Source organism: Anser anser (assembly GCF_964211835.1).
Source record: "Anser anser genome assembly, chromosome: 3".
Lineage (NCBI taxonomy): Eukaryota > Metazoa > Chordata > Aves > Anseriformes > Anatidae > Anser > Anser anser.
Window position 1 is genome coordinate 65,951,401 of NC_139722.1, and position 18,807 is coordinate 65,970,207.

The 18,807-nt window shown below is 43.5% G+C and overlaps 1 protein-coding gene across 6 annotated transcripts in view; it reads right to left on the bottom strand.

Moving 5' to 3' along the window:
* Positions 1–4,038: 4,038 nt before the first annotated feature.
* Positions 4,039–18,807, bottom strand: part of TULP4 (TUB like protein 4) — a 157,633-nt gene continuing 142,864 nt past the window's right edge. For all 6 annotated transcript variants that reach the window (XM_083828781.1, XM_083828776.1, XM_083828779.1 and 3 more), the window contains 2 exons: positions 13,280–15,867; positions 4,039–11,576 (listed from right to left, as the gene is read on the bottom strand). In XM_083828781.1, the coding sequence (XP_083684907.1) occupies positions 11,460–11,576; positions 13,280–15,867 (2,705 nt within the window). In that variant the 3' untranslated portion in view covers positions 4,039–11,459. The remainder of the gene's footprint in view (positions 11,577–13,279; positions 15,868–18,807) is intronic.

The following is an 18,807-nucleotide window of genomic DNA, read 5'->3' on the forward strand; positions in this document are numbered from 1 at the left end:
TATGTTTAAAGACCTGAAGAAAGCAGGCGTGCTTCCCCCATTAGAAAGTGTCATAAAATAATGAGAGACAGAGAAGTCAAATCACAGTTATGTCACTTCTGAAGACAAGACTCTGCATTTGGCTGCCTCCAAGTGAGGCAATTAGAGACTCTAGGATGTTTGAATCATCTTTAACATCTCCCCTTTGCTACAACCAACTCATACAGACTCTTCTCTGAAATAAACATCCTTTCAGATAACAAAAGTAAAAAAGTCCTAGATGGCTTTGAAAGAAAAACATAGAAATTAATCTCACCAAAACTGTGCAGCAAAGGGAACAAAGATTCTCTTGTTTCAGAGGAAGAAGACTATCACTACAGAATGCAACAAAACGGGAGGGGAACAAAGAAGTGTTTACTGCAGTTCAAATCTGACTTTTCTCCTTATCCATGGGGAAAGTGAGAAACGGAGGAAAGCGTGGAACCATTAGAAAGACTAAAAATATCAGGAGATGCACAAAGCAAAACATTCCCCCAGATGAATAAGTTTCCCTTTGATCAAACAAAAAAAGATACGAAAATGTGCCTCTCTTAAACAGAGCAGAAACGAGAATACGGAACACAAGCCATAATGGATGAGGAGTCAGATGAAAGGGCTGAGATGAATTTCAATTGCATGAAGTGCTCCATTTTTATTTTTATTTTTCTGATCTTATGCAACTCCCTCACAATTAGGTAATTGCTTACTTAGCTCCTGCACCTCTCCTGTTAAGACTGAATATAGAAAGCTGGTCTGCTGCTGAAAAAAACTGCAGTAAGAAAAGATTGCTATTTTAATATTGATAGTGATTTTGGTAGTAATGCCAACAGGAAATGGAATAGGCCATTGACCAGAGAACACCACCAACAATAACCTGTCTTGGTGAAAAAGCTCATGGTCCAGCTAGTAGTTATTAAATCATGTATACAAGCTTAAATATATGTACGGCTGCTGTATTCTCAGCTTCTCTTTAAAGAGCCACTGTTTAAATATTGTTTCCTCACTGTCTGCATATTTCCTTCTTACCTCTACACCAGACAGCATAATTAGAGGGCTCAGGGCACAGGCAGCCCTTGTATTTACCTAAATCATAAAAATAAGATAGCACTATTATCAACAACCACATTTATTTACAAACAACTAGTGGCCACATGTTAAATTTAGCTAGTTCCGCCCAGCAGAGAGGGGCCTTCCAAAAATGATCTTACAGAGCAATGAACCAAAGTTCATTAGCTCAATGCCAAGAGCAAAGGCAACACAAATTGTTGCCCTGCTTGAATCAACTACCAGTACTGTACCTGGCAGAAAACCACAAATTCACACTAAAAATGGATGGGGAAACAGGATATGACTACATTTGAAGCCAATATCCTGGACAAAGAAGGAAAAACCTGAAAAGTGCTGGATCCTTGATCTAAAAGGAAACTGCATGAATCGACTCTGTAGCTCATCTGGGCAGTTATTTGCTTAAAGAAACACGGAAACTAGCCAAAGAGGAACAAACAAACAAATAAATAAATAATAAAAAGGCACAAGGCCAAAACAGTGCCATGACCAGAAGGTGTATGGCTGCTCCACTTCTCTTAGGGACAGAGCAACTAATTACATAATCTCTGCATTTTGGCAGGACTTTATTTTTTCCTGAAAACTCATCTGGAGCTACGGGAGATTTCATAATTGTTGGCCCCGCCACTCACTGCCTGAGCAGCACTGATGCTAGAAAAGGACTTTTCCTGTTTGCAGTGCAAGGCACTCAGACCCCGGGCTAGGAGCTTTCCCTTTCTCCTCAGCCCCAGAGGAGCAGATTCTTTTCCCCTGTGCTGCAAAACCCCGCTGGGAGGCAGGTAATGCAAAGCATGAGTTAGGCAGAGGACACTGGCAAATCTCAGACAACCTCATTGCAACAGGGCAATAGAAAGATTCAGCTCTTCTCAAGACTTTTCCTTCTTATAGCTGCCAGAATGAAAATTCCTCTTTCCTCCTAAAGTCAGAGCCCAGCAAGAAATGTTAATCTTACTATATCTCTTCATGTTCCCATGCTGGTCCTTTCCCTCTTTTTTATGCTGCTTATTTTGCTGAATGCTCAACTCAAGAGCAGTGCTGACAGTGTTGGTTTTGACAATGTCACTTCACTGTTTTTTGGAAAAGTCAAATCGGAGACATCTCCAGAGTAAGCAGGTGACCGCGTTATTAGCACAGTGCAGCTGTGCTGTCCTTAACTTTTATACGTATGTGACATCAGTAGTCAAAAAGCAAAGCCAGCAAAGGTGTGGCATTTTTCTCCCAGAAATAGATGATGACACAACTCCTAACTGTAATGACATACAGTAAATTAAAGTTAGAAGACTTGTCCCCAGTATACATTAGGCTCCAGGATTAAGCTTGTTTTAGAAATGCTGGCATGAGAACAGTCACACTGGTTCAAAACGAGAATCCATTTTAGCAGCGTTCTCTCTTACAAAAACCATTTGCAGAGTCCTCCGGAAGAGCAGGAACTAAGCAAATTCATATGGTGCTTCCCCCTAATGCTGACTACTGTCAGCTTAGGGAACTCTCTGCCCCTGCTGTAGTGTGTTCAGCATCCCCACGGATCTCTTTCCTGCACTTTTCCAGTCTCCCTGGAACCGCTATAAACTTCCTCTATCACAGCATCCTTCGGCCAAGTGCTCTGCTGCTCACCTCCTTGAAGAGCCACCTCCTTTGGCTGGAGTTCCTGCCCCACGGGCACCTCGCTTTGTTTTCACTTCATGGCTCCCAGCTTTCGGGCAGGAAGAGACGACCTCTGCCTGCCCTCCCACAGTGATCCTGTTCTGGTGGGTCTCCAGCAGCACCTTTAAGATGTCTCTTCCAGGCTGAGGAGTCTCAGCCTTCGCAGCCACTCCTGACAGAAGCTGATTTATGCCTTTAGTTGTCCTTGTTGCCTTCCTGTGAATCCTCTCTAGGTCTAATCTACCTTTTCTAAGACAAGGGGACTGGTACTGCACAGCACACAAAGTGTAGTGAACTACAGTTTTACACAGTGACCTTGTATTTTCTGTTTTGCTGTCAACTCTTTTCCTAATCATTCTCTGTAGTTTCTTCTTTTTACTCTGCTGAGCACCAACCCGACATTTTCACAGAGCTATCTATCAAACTTTAGATGTCTGTCCTGACTGGTGGAGGTCATTTGAGAGACCATTACCGTAAACATGAAGCTAGGACTGCTTTTCTTTTTCCTCACATGCGTCACTTTACAGTGTATCTACCTACCTTCTGAGTGTCACCTGCCATTTTATTGCCAAGTTTGATAAAGACCTTCTAAGATTCTTCATTATTAGCCACTGCCTTCAGTATTTCGAGTAACTTCATGTCATCAGTAAACTTTGTACCTCAATGTTCAGGCTCTTTCCAAGGACACCCAAGCATGTGTCGAACAGGGCAGGATCCAGCAGAGACCCCTGTAAAACTCCACAGGGAACCCGGGCCCGTTACGAGAACTCGCTCGGAGAGTCCACACCACGGTTCTCTCATTTATGCCGCAACTGGGACGTGCATTGTGCCAGGTAAGCTACTTTACTACCTTTTTATTTCCTCAGCCCCCAGAATGTTTATGTTAGTAACCATCACAGCATTTTATTCTGTTATTAAAGATCACAGGACAGAGGAATCCCTTGTGGTAATGTTAAAGTTTCCAGCGTATCAGTGACAATATGAGAAGTACCACAAAACCCAAAGGTAATCTCAAAAAAGAAAGCCAGCAGAGGAGAAATAGCACAAGAACTGGCTGATATCCAGGCAGATAGGAACATTATTACCGAGACACCTTTGCCATCCATCCTCCCATATGAATGACACAAAGTATGATGGGCTGGTACACAGATCAGGTCCAGTGGAACTCGTGGATACAGTTATTGAAAACAGAAAGCCCAGGGGCATCTGGCTATTTATTATTCAGGTCGTTCCAGTGCAGGTTTGTCATCTGCTTTGAAAGCGTTTAAGGTGTTTGACATGATGCAGAATGTAACAAAAGCAAGTCAGGAATTTTCTAGTCTGCAAAATTTTATTAAGCAACAGCTGGACAACTCTTACAACTCCAAATCATCAAGGAAAAAATAGGGCAATCAGTCCATCTCTCAATCATGTAGACAGTAAAGAATTTGGACAAACCACATTTTTATAGGGAAACCAACAATGCTTTCTAGGCACCTCCTGCAAAATCTAGTACACAAGATACATAAAAGGAGAGGCAGACCAAAGTATGATTTAAGTACAATGGAAACCAGGTATATCATGGTATATTGAGGAGGGAAAAAAACAAACAAACAAAGAAACCCCACGAGATTCCTGAAAATATGTTTAAAAAATTGTGTAGGTATGTAAAAGTACACAAATTGTGTAACAAATTTTCAAAAGCCTTAAGAAAAACATGCCGGGCTTGCTAGCTTAAGAACGCATGCACCTGCATGACTATGTGTGCTCATTAAATAAAAAGAAATGGAAAAGAAATCCAAAATCATGTTCAAAGTTGTAGTACCAAAATAATGCATTTATAAACAAATGCAACTCCACTACTTTTTTTCAGGAAACACTACAGTGCCTTTTCAATCAGATGCATCTCCATGCTGTGCCACAACACCATATATTTTATCTACAGCAAACAACGAGATCTTGAACAGACAAACCCTTTCCCAAATGCACAACACAAAAAAAGAAAATGACAAAATGAATGAGGAAACAGTGAAGTGAAGGGAAACCAAAGGCAAAACACGTATCAAGCAAATAAAATAAATGAAGGGAAAATTAGGAAAGTTCTGAACAAATAGCTTGAAACAACATAGAAAGAATTACAAACCGAGTGCTATCTCAATGAAATACTTGAAACTCAGGTGTCTGCACACTGGTAGAAAATGTTTCTCTTTTAATGTTAATCCATATTACCAGAAACAACCATCGATTTGGACAGTAAGAAAAATATTCCACAAATAAACAACATTTGTCAGGATTCAGAATCGCTGAAATTAGACAACGTTTTTAAATTTGTAGTTATGTAAATGGGAGAGCAAAGATTAAGAATAAACTGGCAGGTTTTAATATCATACAATCTAATTTTTTCATTGAGCACTTTGGACAGGTAAGTATTCAGTGTTTTCATTTATTTAACTCTCACAAAATCATGTTGTTTTGATCCTGCAGTCAGCTAGCTCTGGGTCAGCAAACCTTTGCATTTGCATAGAGCTTCATAACAATCAGTTTGCCTGGAAGCACAAATCTGTCATTACAGATCCATATGAAAAATCAAAAGTTAAAGGGTGAAGTTTTAAATTTTCATAGCAAGAATTGCTTCGCTGAATCCTATTTTATTCTCTTATTTGGTTAATTGCTCTTGTCTTAAAAATCTAACCTCCTAAATGTACCAACAATCCAGCTGCCCAAATAAATGTTCTCCTAATACATCTTCAGAGGTACCAGGTAACATGCAAAGCTGAGTCTTTTAATCTTAAACTTCTCTGCAGGATTTTTTTGGATGAAAATTAAATAAATATGAAGATAAAATCATCCACATAGCTCATCGTTCACAAGTAGTAATTAATCTTATTCCTTCAAGAATGATGCATGTGAATTCCAAACCTTCAAGAAGGACCTGTGGTGCCTACCTGCAGACTACTCCCAAGGGCAGTAGGACTCCAGACCGGTATGTGCTGATGGAAGATTGTGCTTGCCTTGAAGGTGAAGGGACTTAAAAATGAAAAACTTCCTCTACCAGAATTGTTCCATTTTTGAAAGCAGTGTGATATTATTTGCTCTCCTATATTGGGAAAAACAGTATGCCAACCTCTAAATAAAACCAGCTCAATCTCCTGTGAGGGAGTCCTTGAAATGAGAATAAAAGACAAAATTCTGAAAGGCTACTGTGGCCGCAATTTTACTTCTAGTGTTCTTTGGGGGGGCTTATACAGAATTGTCAATATAGTTGTTGGTTAATGCTTTATGATTTTCTTAAGTGGGTATATGGGTCAAGTAAGTCATTCTTACCTTATAATCATGCAGTGACAGTAAAGTACATTTGGAGTCAAGTTCCACTGTTACGTATCTTGGTGTAACCACCCAGTGAGGCTAGAAGCTGGCCCTTTGTTAGCACACCAAGCAAATGGCTCATCTGTTACTCACCTCCAACTCAGGTTTGCTGGTCTGGAGTGGTCTGGGCTCTGCAGAAACGTGTGATTTCCAAACTGTTGCTCTGGCACACACATTCTTAAAAGCTAATAAAAACTTACTCTGTCTTCTCTCCTTTTTCTCTTAAGTCAGCTTTAGCACGCATTGCTCCCTTCACACAAGGATTTAAACTGTTGCTGACAGGTAACAGGGCACCAAGATAACATAGGATTACACGTGTCAGGCTGCAAAAAAAAAGCAAACGCACAGAAGTTGTCTGAGGCAACAACCAGGCAAGCTCCCAGATTTGTCTGGAATTTCTGAGAGGACACTAAAAAAACACACCAAGGAAAGCCTGGGCCTGTGGAAAGTGAAGGCTCAAGGCAGGTCTCTTTGTCTGACACCTGTGTGCCTTCTTGCATCTTCATAGAAACAATGGAACAAAACCGGAGAGAGAAATGTGGAATTACTTTTCTGTGGCTACATCACAGCAGGCTTACTAACTGGATGAACCTATGCGCAGATTTGCTGTCAGATAGTCGATATTCAGGCAGTTCGTGGCACCTGTTACTGCTGCCTCTGGAACTCAGTGCAAAACTATTAACGTGCCAGTTCCTTTTCTAACTCTTTCATCCCCCTCCCTCCCATACTTTCTTGGAGCATTGTAGAAACATGATATTCCCGCTGTTTCAAGATTGAATTGGTTACCCTGTGTGTGGTGCACTTCATGCAAGACTGTAAGTACCAATCTTCATACTCTGTTAGGAGCTTTATTTTGAGGATTTTTTTTTTTGAACGTATCAGGTTTTCCATTGCATCCCTTGCAACTCCAGTGGAGCAGACTCTTGACTCCAAACGGCCACCAGCTGACACAGTGGAGCTTTCTCTGCCTAAAGCTGCTGCAGCTAAACCTGCTGCTCTTGGAGCTGAACTGGAAGGAAGAGTGGAGGAAGGCCTGCTCCGCCAGGTCTTTGGTGGAGCACCTCAAAGAGGCCAAGCTGCTGTAGGCAGTGTCAGGGCTCTGCTCAGTCAGCCCTGTGCAGCACTAGCTTGGGTGCCAGCAGCACTGTGGCTGTGTTGGAATCAGCTGAGCCCAGCTGAAGGAGTGTGTTAGTCTGAGCAGAGGGGAACACGTCCTGCTGTACTCTTTCTTGTGCCTCAGCCAGCTTATACCAAGCTAGTTTGTGTGTCTCTGCACAGCAATGAAGTATGCCGTTGTTAAACACTACTAAGCTATGCAATGAACTCCTTACAAACTGAGCCTGTATTATACCCTCTTTTATCACGTAAGCCACCATATTTTATATTTCAAGAAAAAAAACATTGTACTAAAGAAGAAGGAAAGCTTTATATTTTTAAAAGCACTCCCAGCTGAAATATGTAGTTTGAAACACAGGAGAATACACAACGCAGAAGGACAGATTTCTGCAGGTCCCAAAGAAGTTGTCTATACTCTTCGTAGTCTACACAGTCCCCCAGAGCAAACTCACTGCTTTCAGCTGCCAAAAAAATATTTTTGCCTGCCTGAATTATGAAATTTTGCATAATATCTCACAAAACCAGGTCTTCCTATCTGCATTTTGAACTTCTCGCAGCAAAACATACTGCTAGCAAACAATTACTTACAAAGATGCTCTTTAAATATAAATAAGAAAGTGTGTATAACTCACCGATACATAGTAATAAAATAATCCCTAAATCACTTATTACATTACACAAGATAAATAATTTGTCTTTTGGACGTTAACAGGAATTCTGCATTAAATTATTTTAAAAAAATCCCTCAAAAAAAAAAGGCAAAATAAAACAAACAGCAACATAAAAACCATAAAACCCCTAGGACTGTCACAAATATTGCACAAACAAACAAACAAAAAAAAAGCTTTGGAAAAACATACTCAACCACTGGAAATTACTGTGTATAAAAGAACTACATATTTCTGAACACCTTGCTACATTCTTCCTAGAAGAACTTAAGTTATCTACAGAAAACCTGGATTTTACTAACTCAATATAAAATGTAAAATCTATCTATTGGCTGAATGCAACGGCAATCTTCAGGACTTAAGTGATTATTTTGTGGGGAGCTTTTAAATTTGTTTCTTATACTGCATCTCAATGAAAAAATAAAAGAACTGCTGCTTTCACTTGTTCTTTGTATAATTTAGGATCCAGTTCCATTCTCAGAATTTACATAATTTCCACTCATTTTTTTTTAAATTCTACATATTTGAGGACAGTTTATATTTATTATAGTTTTATATCTCTAATACTGGGTATTCCCTACACTATTAAAATCCTCAATTAAAGGGACTCTGTCAAAGTAATTTCAAAAAGACAAAAGAATTATCTTATTCTATAATACCTTCTGACAAGTAAACAGGAAGATTGGAAATTGTATTTATTTTCCCGATTTATGATAATTATTCTTTGTGCTTTGTTGGGCCAAAGAACAATGTCTCTTTCTGTGCCAAGGATCTTTGTAAGTGCTACCAGAATGATACAATCCCAACCTTGGCCAATGAAACCACATTACTAATGCTGTCACTTGATATATCTGGTTTCAGTTTCTGTTTTCACATTAGCATAAATCTGCTGATAATTGGAAAAAAATGATTATGAACCAAGTAAAGAGGAATACTATTCCCTGGAAGGTTAAAGAAACTGCACACAGAAGTCCTTCTTCTTAAATTAGGTTTTGTTCAGAAAAAAAAAAAGAAAAGAAAAAAACACACAAGAAAACATTCATGTTCTTTGCATGTGATAAAAATGTTGGCTTAAAACTACACGCAATGTTCCTTTCAGCATGCCTCGATATGTTTCTTGTCTTATGGCGTTCAGCATATGCCTGTTATATTCTAATTAGGGTCTGACTGGTTAGCAGAGACCTTTGGGCAGGAAAGGACACTCATCAGCCAACTTTCCTTCTCGTGTACTGAAATCAATGGACCCGAGAATTCAACCGACTGTCTGCACAGCGTGTAACTCGATATAAACAAGGGGCTTAATAGTGCTTCCTCCACAAAAATCAAAGAGAACAATTTCCACAGATTTAAAAGGGAACAGGACCAAATCCATTTCGGTTCCTCTGTCCCACACACATTACACATATAGGCAGGCAAACTGCTGAGTAAGTCATGCATGTGAGAAGGATGCCCAAATGGGCCCAGACAACGGATAGAAATTCAACAAAATTAATTAATTAAAGCAAACAGCAGTCTGTTAGATGCCAAGGGGAATGTTGTGCCTGACATGCAAGCAGAAGCTGCTGAGCTTTGGCATAATACAGGCATGGAGCCATCTATTCCCCCCTCGTTCTTTCCTGCCTCTACTTCCTCTCTCCAAGGAAACCACCTTGCAGAGGGTTCTTCCTGGACTCACCCTGCAGGACGTTACCTGTGGATGATCTGCCTCGTCATCTCTCTTGGCAGCAACCTGAAACTCCTCTCTGACTGGTATCGTTCCCTCTGTGCTGCACAGCTTTAGAAGCCTCAGCAGAGCAGAAGTTACTACCTCACTGCATTTTGGTAACTTCTGCTACAGCAGGGTCCTCTCTTCAGTGATATGTTTGTCTAGAAGAAATCAAGTGCAACACAGATCTGTCCTACCACTAGAATTTTAAAAAAGCAATGAGAGAATCACATCTATTCATCTTAAGTTATACAGTTTTTCAAGTAAGAAGTTAAACCGGATGAAAGACAAAGACAAAGCAGTCATCAACACCTCAACCAACCTATCTTCCTCTGTGTGCCTTTCATGTCGAAAGAGTAATTTCTGAAGGAAATCTGCAGTTGCATTTTGTAATCTAATATCCAAACAATTACATGAATGATTATGTTTTTGTGTATTACTGGGGAAACTGCTTCCGTATCAGAACATATTCCATAGCAAAATGCAGTTAAGGAGGAAAGAGAGAAAGCAAATAAACATGTACACAAAAAATGGACGACACAGAAACTCTTCTGTGCAAGCAACCCTTCTGAAATGCTCAGCAGGTCTGCATGTCCACCAGAAAAAAACTGCAGCCAGAAAGAGCTGTGCTACTGTTAATGAGCCTTCACCTGTAACACTCCATTTAAACTTTGGCTTGCCACTCTTATCTGGAGCATTATATTCTCAAACAACAGTCACAAGGACTACTCAAGTAGGAAGGTGATAAAAGGGATGACTCCGTCCAATTTTTCCTTCCACTTTTAACTCATTTGTTCTCCTGCCAGACATGATGTTGTTTCCTGTAATGAAATTGCCTTCCTGATCAAATTACTTCCTGTAATGACTTGCTATGCTTCTGTCTCCTTCCTAATTTTAGCACAGGTACAATGTTGTGGAACTCAATTTGTATTGATTGCTAAGAAGATGAATACACTGGGCCTTCTCATTCACTTGAACAACTTTGTTTATAAAGTGTAAACACATTTAAATGAGGAGCATGTATAGGAGTGGCCTTGGAGGTACATCTGGCCACACTGTACCTCTCCCAGCTGCAGGCCAAATCGAAGAATACTGCTGATCAATATGAGCAAAGAAGCTCATAATTATTTCTTCCCGTCTTTTCTGTCACCCAATGAAAGATGTTTATCCCCAATAACAGCACACAAAACAAGCAGACATCAATTTCTTTGATACACTGGGTTTTAAAACCACCCATTGGTAACAGTTTTGTTTCTCTTCTGAATAACACATCATTATTTATAAATTAAATATTGACCTACATAAGCCTCCTTGGAACTTGTGGTGCTCAGTTATTATCAGAGATCAGAGAAGAAACATGTGTCTTCAAGTATTATAGCTTCTTTTTTTTTTCTTTTTTTTGCTGCTATCTTTGATGTAGTAGTAGTAGTACAAACTGGACCAGAAAAAAAGTTATGTTCCCTGTTTTAAAAAGAACAGCATGATATAAGGCAGTCTATCAAAAAGAGCAGTCTTTTTTAATCCCCCTATGAGCTTACATCAGCTATTGTAGCAAACACGGCAGAACCACCACAACAAGCCAAAAGCCACACTTCTCCACATAACACTGAATGGCTCTCAACCCTTTGCTCTTTCTGAAACCCAGCACGATGCTTTAAAAAAAGAAAACACTTGAAAACAAACAAACAAACAAAACAGAAAAAAGCCCCCCACCCTCCACCCCATGACTGATTAGAGTTAATGCCCTTATGTTGGGCACCAAGAGACTTTTCCAGTTTTACGGCCTTCTTCGCTCCCAGGCACCTCTGTGCACCTAAAGCAGGCTGCTCTGACATTTTCCGGTTTGGACTTTACGAGCAGGTTTTATCAACGTTTTCCTCTCTGCAGTCTCTGCTTGTTCATTTGAGGCGTTGAGTCACATTAGCCAGAGCAACAGCAAAGGCTTGCACTGCAGAAAATGGATACTGAAAGTCCAAAATATACGCATTGCCATCAATCCTTCCAAACTGCATCACCTGGGAAGCAGGGGAAGAGGAGGAGGGAAGGAAAAAGAGAACAAGGTCAAAAAAAGTGAATCACAGCAAAGAAAACAGAGAATAATGAAATGTTTTTACTCTTTTGTAAGAACACTTCTGTTAATCATCCTCAACTAATGTGAGTGGGGCTGTTCACAGAATGGGGTATGAAGCCAAAGAAGAGTAATACTGGACCACACAGAGTACTTGACTGTAGTATTTGACTCTATAAATTCAGCTTTTAAACATGCTAGACTCTATAAAGCACGGGTGTAAGCAGATTGTTACCAATGACTTCAACAGATGTAGGTCACACCAACATCTTTCTTCCAGCAAGAAAATGATTTTCTCTTGGAGAGATCCTGACATCATCCCATGAGGAAAAGAGATTTTGTTTTCAAAGGAAGGAGCTTTCAGGGAAGGGGAATAACCAACCTCCTGACCACAGCACTTCACACCCAATAAGCTATACTTCCTCTTTTGCATAAATTTCCCTAGCACATAATTACACTGAGAATGAATTAGCAGAGGGGCAGTGGGAGCTGCTTGAAATGTAAAGCGTGGCGACTCAGGTTGTTCTGCTGCAAGGAATATCTGAAGTTTGGCCTCCTATTGCTGCTTTTTCATTTGCTTAATCAGAAGCCCAGATCATATTTTTCCTGCAGTGAAGTTCCTTCAGCTAGAATGGAGGCTGCCTGCAAGTGGGGGCAGGCTTTGTCCCATCACCAGCAAAGCCTATGGCCAGCATGGTTTTACACGGGCACGTTTCCATGGTCGCTTCCTTTTCAATGAGTTGTTGCAGATGGACAAAACCAAGAGACTACCACTGGTCATTACATTGGATATTTAAGTCACTGAACTCCCAAGTTAAATCAGAGGAAGCTGAGAGCTTTGACGTTTTTAATAAATCAGAAGAGATGTTCAGAGATGGTACAACTGAACTGGGAATTAAATCTATATCTCCCGAGATTCAGTTTGGTGTCCTGCTTATTTGTATCAATTAATGGCCTGGTTTTGATGTGGTAACATCCCATTCAGGCCAAGGTGAGAGAGCCTAAAACTAAATACTTTGATTTTCTGAACTTTCCACACTCCTCTACCCACAGGCCATATGTAGCAGGCCACAAGCTGCTCTTGCTAGGGGAAGGTCAGAGCTCCCGTTCGTTCCTTTAGGATTAAGAACCAGCCCCAGAGGCCTGGGAACTCATGAGGGGAAATTTTGAACAAGGGAACTTAATTGTATGTCCATCTGTCTTAGTTATCTGTTGAATGGAGCTGACCCGTGTAACTATCACAAGAACTGAGCAGTGCTCATTAAACTAACTGTCATCTGCAATAACTGACTTCAAATGCAACTACAGCTGGGGAAATGTATTGCATTTTCCCTTGCACTTTATTACAAAAAACATTTACCTTCAGAAGTAAAAGCCAGTCAGATTAAAGGAGGCCTTTGCTCCTATGACTGACTGGAGTAATTCAAAACATACTTGGTAAATTTACTTTACAGCTGAACTTTGCCCTTAGTTCTGAATCTAGACGTCTGCTTGCTGGCTTTTATGGATTACTTTCTGTGCATAGCAAAGTTTTTTCAAAGAGCCGCTAACACGAGCTAGAGGCACTCTGCCACACGAGGGGCAGATGGTATTCTGGCCCAGCTTTCCCCCCTGCCCTCCCACCCGCAGCGTTTGCTGCCGCCCTCCTACCTGTCGCCCTTCCAGCTCAATCTGGAAGTTTTTTGCAGACTCCTGGGTCACCCGCCCTCCGAAGTCCAGCTGGTAGACTTGCGTTGCCTCGTTCCAGAGCGGCTGCTTGTTGGCCATCACATACACAAAGCCCTGGCTCCCCAGCCTCCCGTCCTCCTTCTCGCTGGCCTTACGGCACTTGAACTCATCCAGCTCACTGGCTGTCCTCAAATTCCTTTTGGTTTTCCAACCCTTTTTGCTGCCCTGACTCTGGTTCATCAGTTCGTCCCCACTGATAAAAAGTTCTGGCTCGCTCTCTGAACTATCCTGAAATTCGTTTGTCTTGTTCAGCTTCTTGGACTTCAGCTGGTCTTTCTGGCTCTTGACTTTCTTCTTCTCTCTCCCCAGCCTCGGGCTGGATATTAGCGAATTGAAGTCAGTCAGTGTCCTCGCCTCTTTTTTGACCTTGCCCTCAGTGATAGCCTGCACGTTTCCTTCCTCAGCGCGACTATCGAGTCGCTTCCGGCTCTTCTTGCCGAATTTGTCTGTCCTTTGAGGAACAGGGCTTTCAGTCAAGGAGAGCACCTCCTGGAAGGTGTCCGCCGTCTCCACCATTACCTCTGTGCCCACGTGGCCCTGAAGCTCTGCCGGCGGGGGAGACATGACCGGCTTCTCCACCACGAGGAGCGGCTTGGGGGGCAGAGTGCCCTGGGGGTTCTGCACGGGTGGGCATGCGCTGTAGGAGCTCCACGGGTGCAAGGCTATCGGTGGCAGCTGTAAACTAGAGCAGGCGCTACTTCCCGGATACATGGGCGGCAGAGGGCAATAGGAGAGGTTGGGCGGATAACCTGGCTGAAGCACTACGGTTGGCTCCTGCTGTGCAAACTGTGTGGGGGCCAGAGCTTCTTTGGGGGAGCAGGGGGGCTGCATTCCCTGAAGGGGGGGGGCACTGTAGCTTCCTGGGTATGGTACTCCAACCCCATAACTTGTCTGGAAAGTGGCAGTGGGACTGGTCGGAGACTTAGGGGAGACGAATGGCACTCGAGACATATCCAGATGCTGCGCTTGTCCGATGATGAGAGGAGCCGGTTTTAGAGGGTTGGGCACTGAGCTCTGAGGTGTCCTTTCCTGAGGAACCCATATCTCTTCACTCACCATAGGGTCCCACTGGTAGGGCGGTGGCCGTTTTACACTGATGGCAGCCTCCGTCAAGGCCACGGGTACGTGCCGTATTGATTTTTCCACTGGGCAGTGCTGAGAAAGGGCCTCATCCTCCGTGAAGGCGGAGTTGATATAATCCGCCCGGTCACGGGAATTGTCAGGCGGGCTCAGCAGGTTGTAGGAGGACTGGGAGGCCAGAGGCGAAGTGCTGACGGAGTGAGCGAGGACAGAGCTGTGCTGGGAGCCACTCCCCGTGCCCAGATCAGGTCTCATGCCACCGATACTGGAAGTGCTGTTGCTAGCGTTGGCGTTAGCCATGCTGCCCATACCACCAGCGCTCGCAGTGCTGCCGCTGCTGCTGCACTGGCTGCAGGTGTACAGGGCGGTGGGTACTCTCTGCTGGTACTGCGCCGTCACCACGCTGCTCTTGGCTTTGGGGGGAAGTTGCAAGGTGGCTCTCTGGCTGTCCACCAGCTGGGCCATTTTCAGCGCCGCCTCCCTGCTGTTCCTCCGCAGAGTGGCGTGAATGATAGTGCTGTCCAGCCTCTGCGCAATGCTCCTGCCCTGCGACAGCTGGCTGGCGATGTCGGGGTACGGCGGCGGGTCCCCGGTGGGGATGGAGTAACGGGGAACCGTCAGCCGGTTCAGGGTGGCGCTGGTGCAGGGCTGCTGCATCTTCTTCTCGGCAGCGGTGATACGCAGGGTGGCGGAGCTGCCGGGCCCTGGCAGGGTGTAGGTGCCCTGGGCGCAGAGCATCCGTGTGCGAGGCCGGCACACCTCCTCCACGTTCCCGCTGCTGTCGAACGTTGTTATCCGCTCGTACCCCAGCGGTGGCTGGTAGTGCCCTGCCGGGTAGAGGGAGAACTCCCCCTTTTTCAGGCAGAGGTCGAGGGGCGGCGGCGGGGGGCCGGGCGGTGGTGGCGGGGGCCCGGCGGGAGGAACGGTGCCAGGGTATGGTGGTGGGGGGTTCATCTTGTTCAGCTGCAGCTCCTGGGCGGCCCCGAAGATGACGGCGTCGCCTTCCACCAGCTGCGGCCCCGGCCGCGGGGCCTTGGCCTTGGGAGGGGGCTCGTGATCGCGGTCACCGTGGTCCCGGAGGTCGGCGAGGGCCATGGCGGGGGGTGGCGGGGCGATGGCAGGGGGCGCAGGGATGGTGCGGCCCAGCTCCCCGCTGGCCGCCGCCGCCACCGCTGCCATCGCCCCAGGGCCAGGGCCGGGGCCAGGGAAGCGCCCTGGGGCCCCCGCGAAGGGTCCCGTCCCCTCGCCGCCCGCCTCGGCTGGCGGGTTGGCCAGCACGTCCAGCTGCACGTTCTGGTTAGCCAGCAGTGACTGCACCAGGCCGATGCTCTGCGTGGGCGACATGGCCTGGGCCGAGCTGTGGATGGGCGCGATGGGGATGTTGACGGTGCAGGGCGGGCTGCTGGCGGGGGCTCCGGGCGCCCCGGGCACTGCAAGGAACAACACATCCAATCAACCGATGGCCTCCTCACATGTGGCGAGGCCGCTCACATCCTGCTCGCCCCAGCCCCTGGGCCTTTGCTGAGCGCGGTGCTTAAGCAAGCACAAGGACAGCAGGCGCCAAACCTGGGAATGTTCCAGAAATGCCTCACGTGCCATTTGGTTTTCTCCAGCACTCTGCGGAAGGCATGTGGGAGGCTAAAAAATGCAGCACTGGAAAATTTCATGGCAGTGTTTACACGAAATTCAGGAATTGGAGAGAATTGTTTTTAAAGCTAGTGAGAAGAAAACCATGGCCTGTCTTTTGTACTTTGTCGTTCTGCTTTACCTTTGACTGCTTAAATAGCCTGCTTATCTTCTGTACTTGCTTAAGCGCTCTGCTGTGTTTGGATGGGCTGCTATCAGCCTCTGAAATCAGACATTAGTTGGAGCAATTAAGGGAGCCTATCTTCACTGACTCCCATTGCACAACAGCTGTTGATCAGCTTTAAGTTAACTTCTAGCAGTGGTGTTTCAGGGCCTTCGTTCAGCCTGCACTGATTCCCATGGACTTTCCCAGAGCAATGAGTGTACCTGATGGGTCTGACCTACCACTCACTCATCATCCAGTTGTAACTACCATAATCAAAGGAATAAAAGGTTTTCTGAATCACGACTCACATTACTTTTCAGGCAAGTTTTTTGATAATAAATACATTAACACACAATAGAAAAGAAAATCCACTCACAGACCCCTGGCTGCTGCCACTTTTTCTTTGGCCTTTGTACTAGGATCACCCAACGTGGCTCCCCGACTTTCTCTAGGGCTGCTGCTATGTGATGGTGGGGCACAAAACAGTCCCCACCTGCCCAGGCTGACACTCTCTAGAGCCAGTCAGGCTAGAGACCAAGCTTTACGCAGAGGATGCAGTGATGCTCCTCAAGCCTACTCTCTGATCTGATGGCAATTTGCAGCTCTGACTTAGGTGTTTGATGAATAGTGTCTTTAAAAAAAAAAAAAGTGAAGGAAAAGAAGGAAGTGGGAAGTTTGCACTGAAGACACTGTATAAATCGTTAGTATAATGTCCCCAAATTCAATGAGCTTAGGCAAACTGGAGAATACAGACACCAGCTGGCCAAAGTGAAGTATTATTATCCCTTGAGTACAGTGAATGACAAAGCAACACAATAAAAGAAGGAAAATGAAACGGAGGGAGGAATATGATGGAATGAAATACAGACAAAACACATAGAAGTTATTGAAAGCAAGTTCTTGTGGAAAAGATGTGAGGAAATAGAAGGGAATCCAGAAAGATTCAAGAAGTAGGTATTATAGTCAGGGCACTTTCAGCTTCAATATTTGGTTGGGCTGCAATCAGAAATGCGAAAAGAAGCAGATGACTATATGAAAAGTTTCCCATACATGGTGGTTAACAAGTGACAGTGCGGCAAGAAGCAGTTCTGACAATTTTAAGCACAAAGCATGGAATTTGCTCCAATTGCTTGCAATTCCTTCTGCTAAAAGGGCCCAGACTGATTCCAACAGGAGCTACCATTGAAAAGCTAGAGAGCAAAAGGGAAATGAGAAAGTTGGAAGCAAGTACAGGTGCAGAAGTCAAAATAAGAATTAACATAATAATGAGGGAAAAGGGTAAGCAATATATAAACAAAAAAAGAACGTAAGAATGTTGCAGAGTCCTTACTAGTTTTCCTGTATTAAAAAAAAAAAAAAAAAAGGAAAATGATAAGTGAGTTGTATCCATGATCACATGTGTGTGGAAATTCTGTGAAGACTTCTGATCTGCAAGATGCGATCAGGCAAAGAATTCATTAGCCAGAACTCCTCCAGCCACTGCCCAGTTCCTAATTAATTTCTAATTAAAATTCTAGTCACCTATCCATACTCTATAATTACATCTTAAATAGCATTAGGTTCTTATCAACATCAGTCACCCCAGCAAAAGATAGTAGGTGTACAGATGTTTGTGGCTATGTTGGCTAGCTTTTACGGTAACTCTGCTCATTCCTTTAGAAGAAGGCTGACAGCTAAACTTCATGGACCCTGAAGCAGTGTGATTCTGTGCCTGGCTGGCAGGCCATGCACTCATCCCAATGCCTGCAGGTTAGCAATTTATCCTCCAGGGGCTGAAGTGTAATTGTTAGCTTGGCTTGAGCAATCCCGAACGTTGCTGTCATGGGTATTAAGCCTATCCAAATAACACCTCATTTGTGATGGTGTTGCATAATATCCCAATGTGTTTAAATCCAATGTTTTCTCATTTCTCCAATGTTTTTAATTGATTTGTTTGCATAATTTGCAAGTTAAATCAATTCGCTGTCCGTTTGCCTTGCCAAGTCTTTACTGACTACATTAAAAAGCACCTGTCCCAAGCGTACTTCACTAATAAATTCCACTGCCCAAGAGCAGCTTTCTACTATTTTTGTTCTTGTTGTGGTTTACTTGTTTTAAATCTGTTATGTAATCATTATCTACACTGCAATATATTTTCCTGTTAGTATAAGGCACTTCCTTCCATTATATACATGCTTTAAGAAAGGGTATCTCCAAAAGGTTTTAAAATTTAAGTAGTCAAGTCAGAAATGAATGTTCATAAGAAACTTCAAAGAAAAAAGTGGCCAGAAGAGGAAGATTCTTATAGAGGACTGGGTAATGTGACTCTTCTATTATGTTTCTCAAAGAGCTGGAACAAAACTCTATCAATTTTCCCCATATTTCTGTGGTGTTTACCAACTTTTGATTCACAATACTGTTTCAGCTCTTTTAATAATATAAAAAGAAATGATATTGCAGATCCAATTCCCATGAAGGGACAAAAAAACTTTTTATTTTTTTCCTATTCAAATTTTCTATTATGTCCTATATGCTTGAATCAGGTTTCATACTAGAAAATGTTATTACTTTTTTTCAGATCTTTCTGAAGAAACTCTTT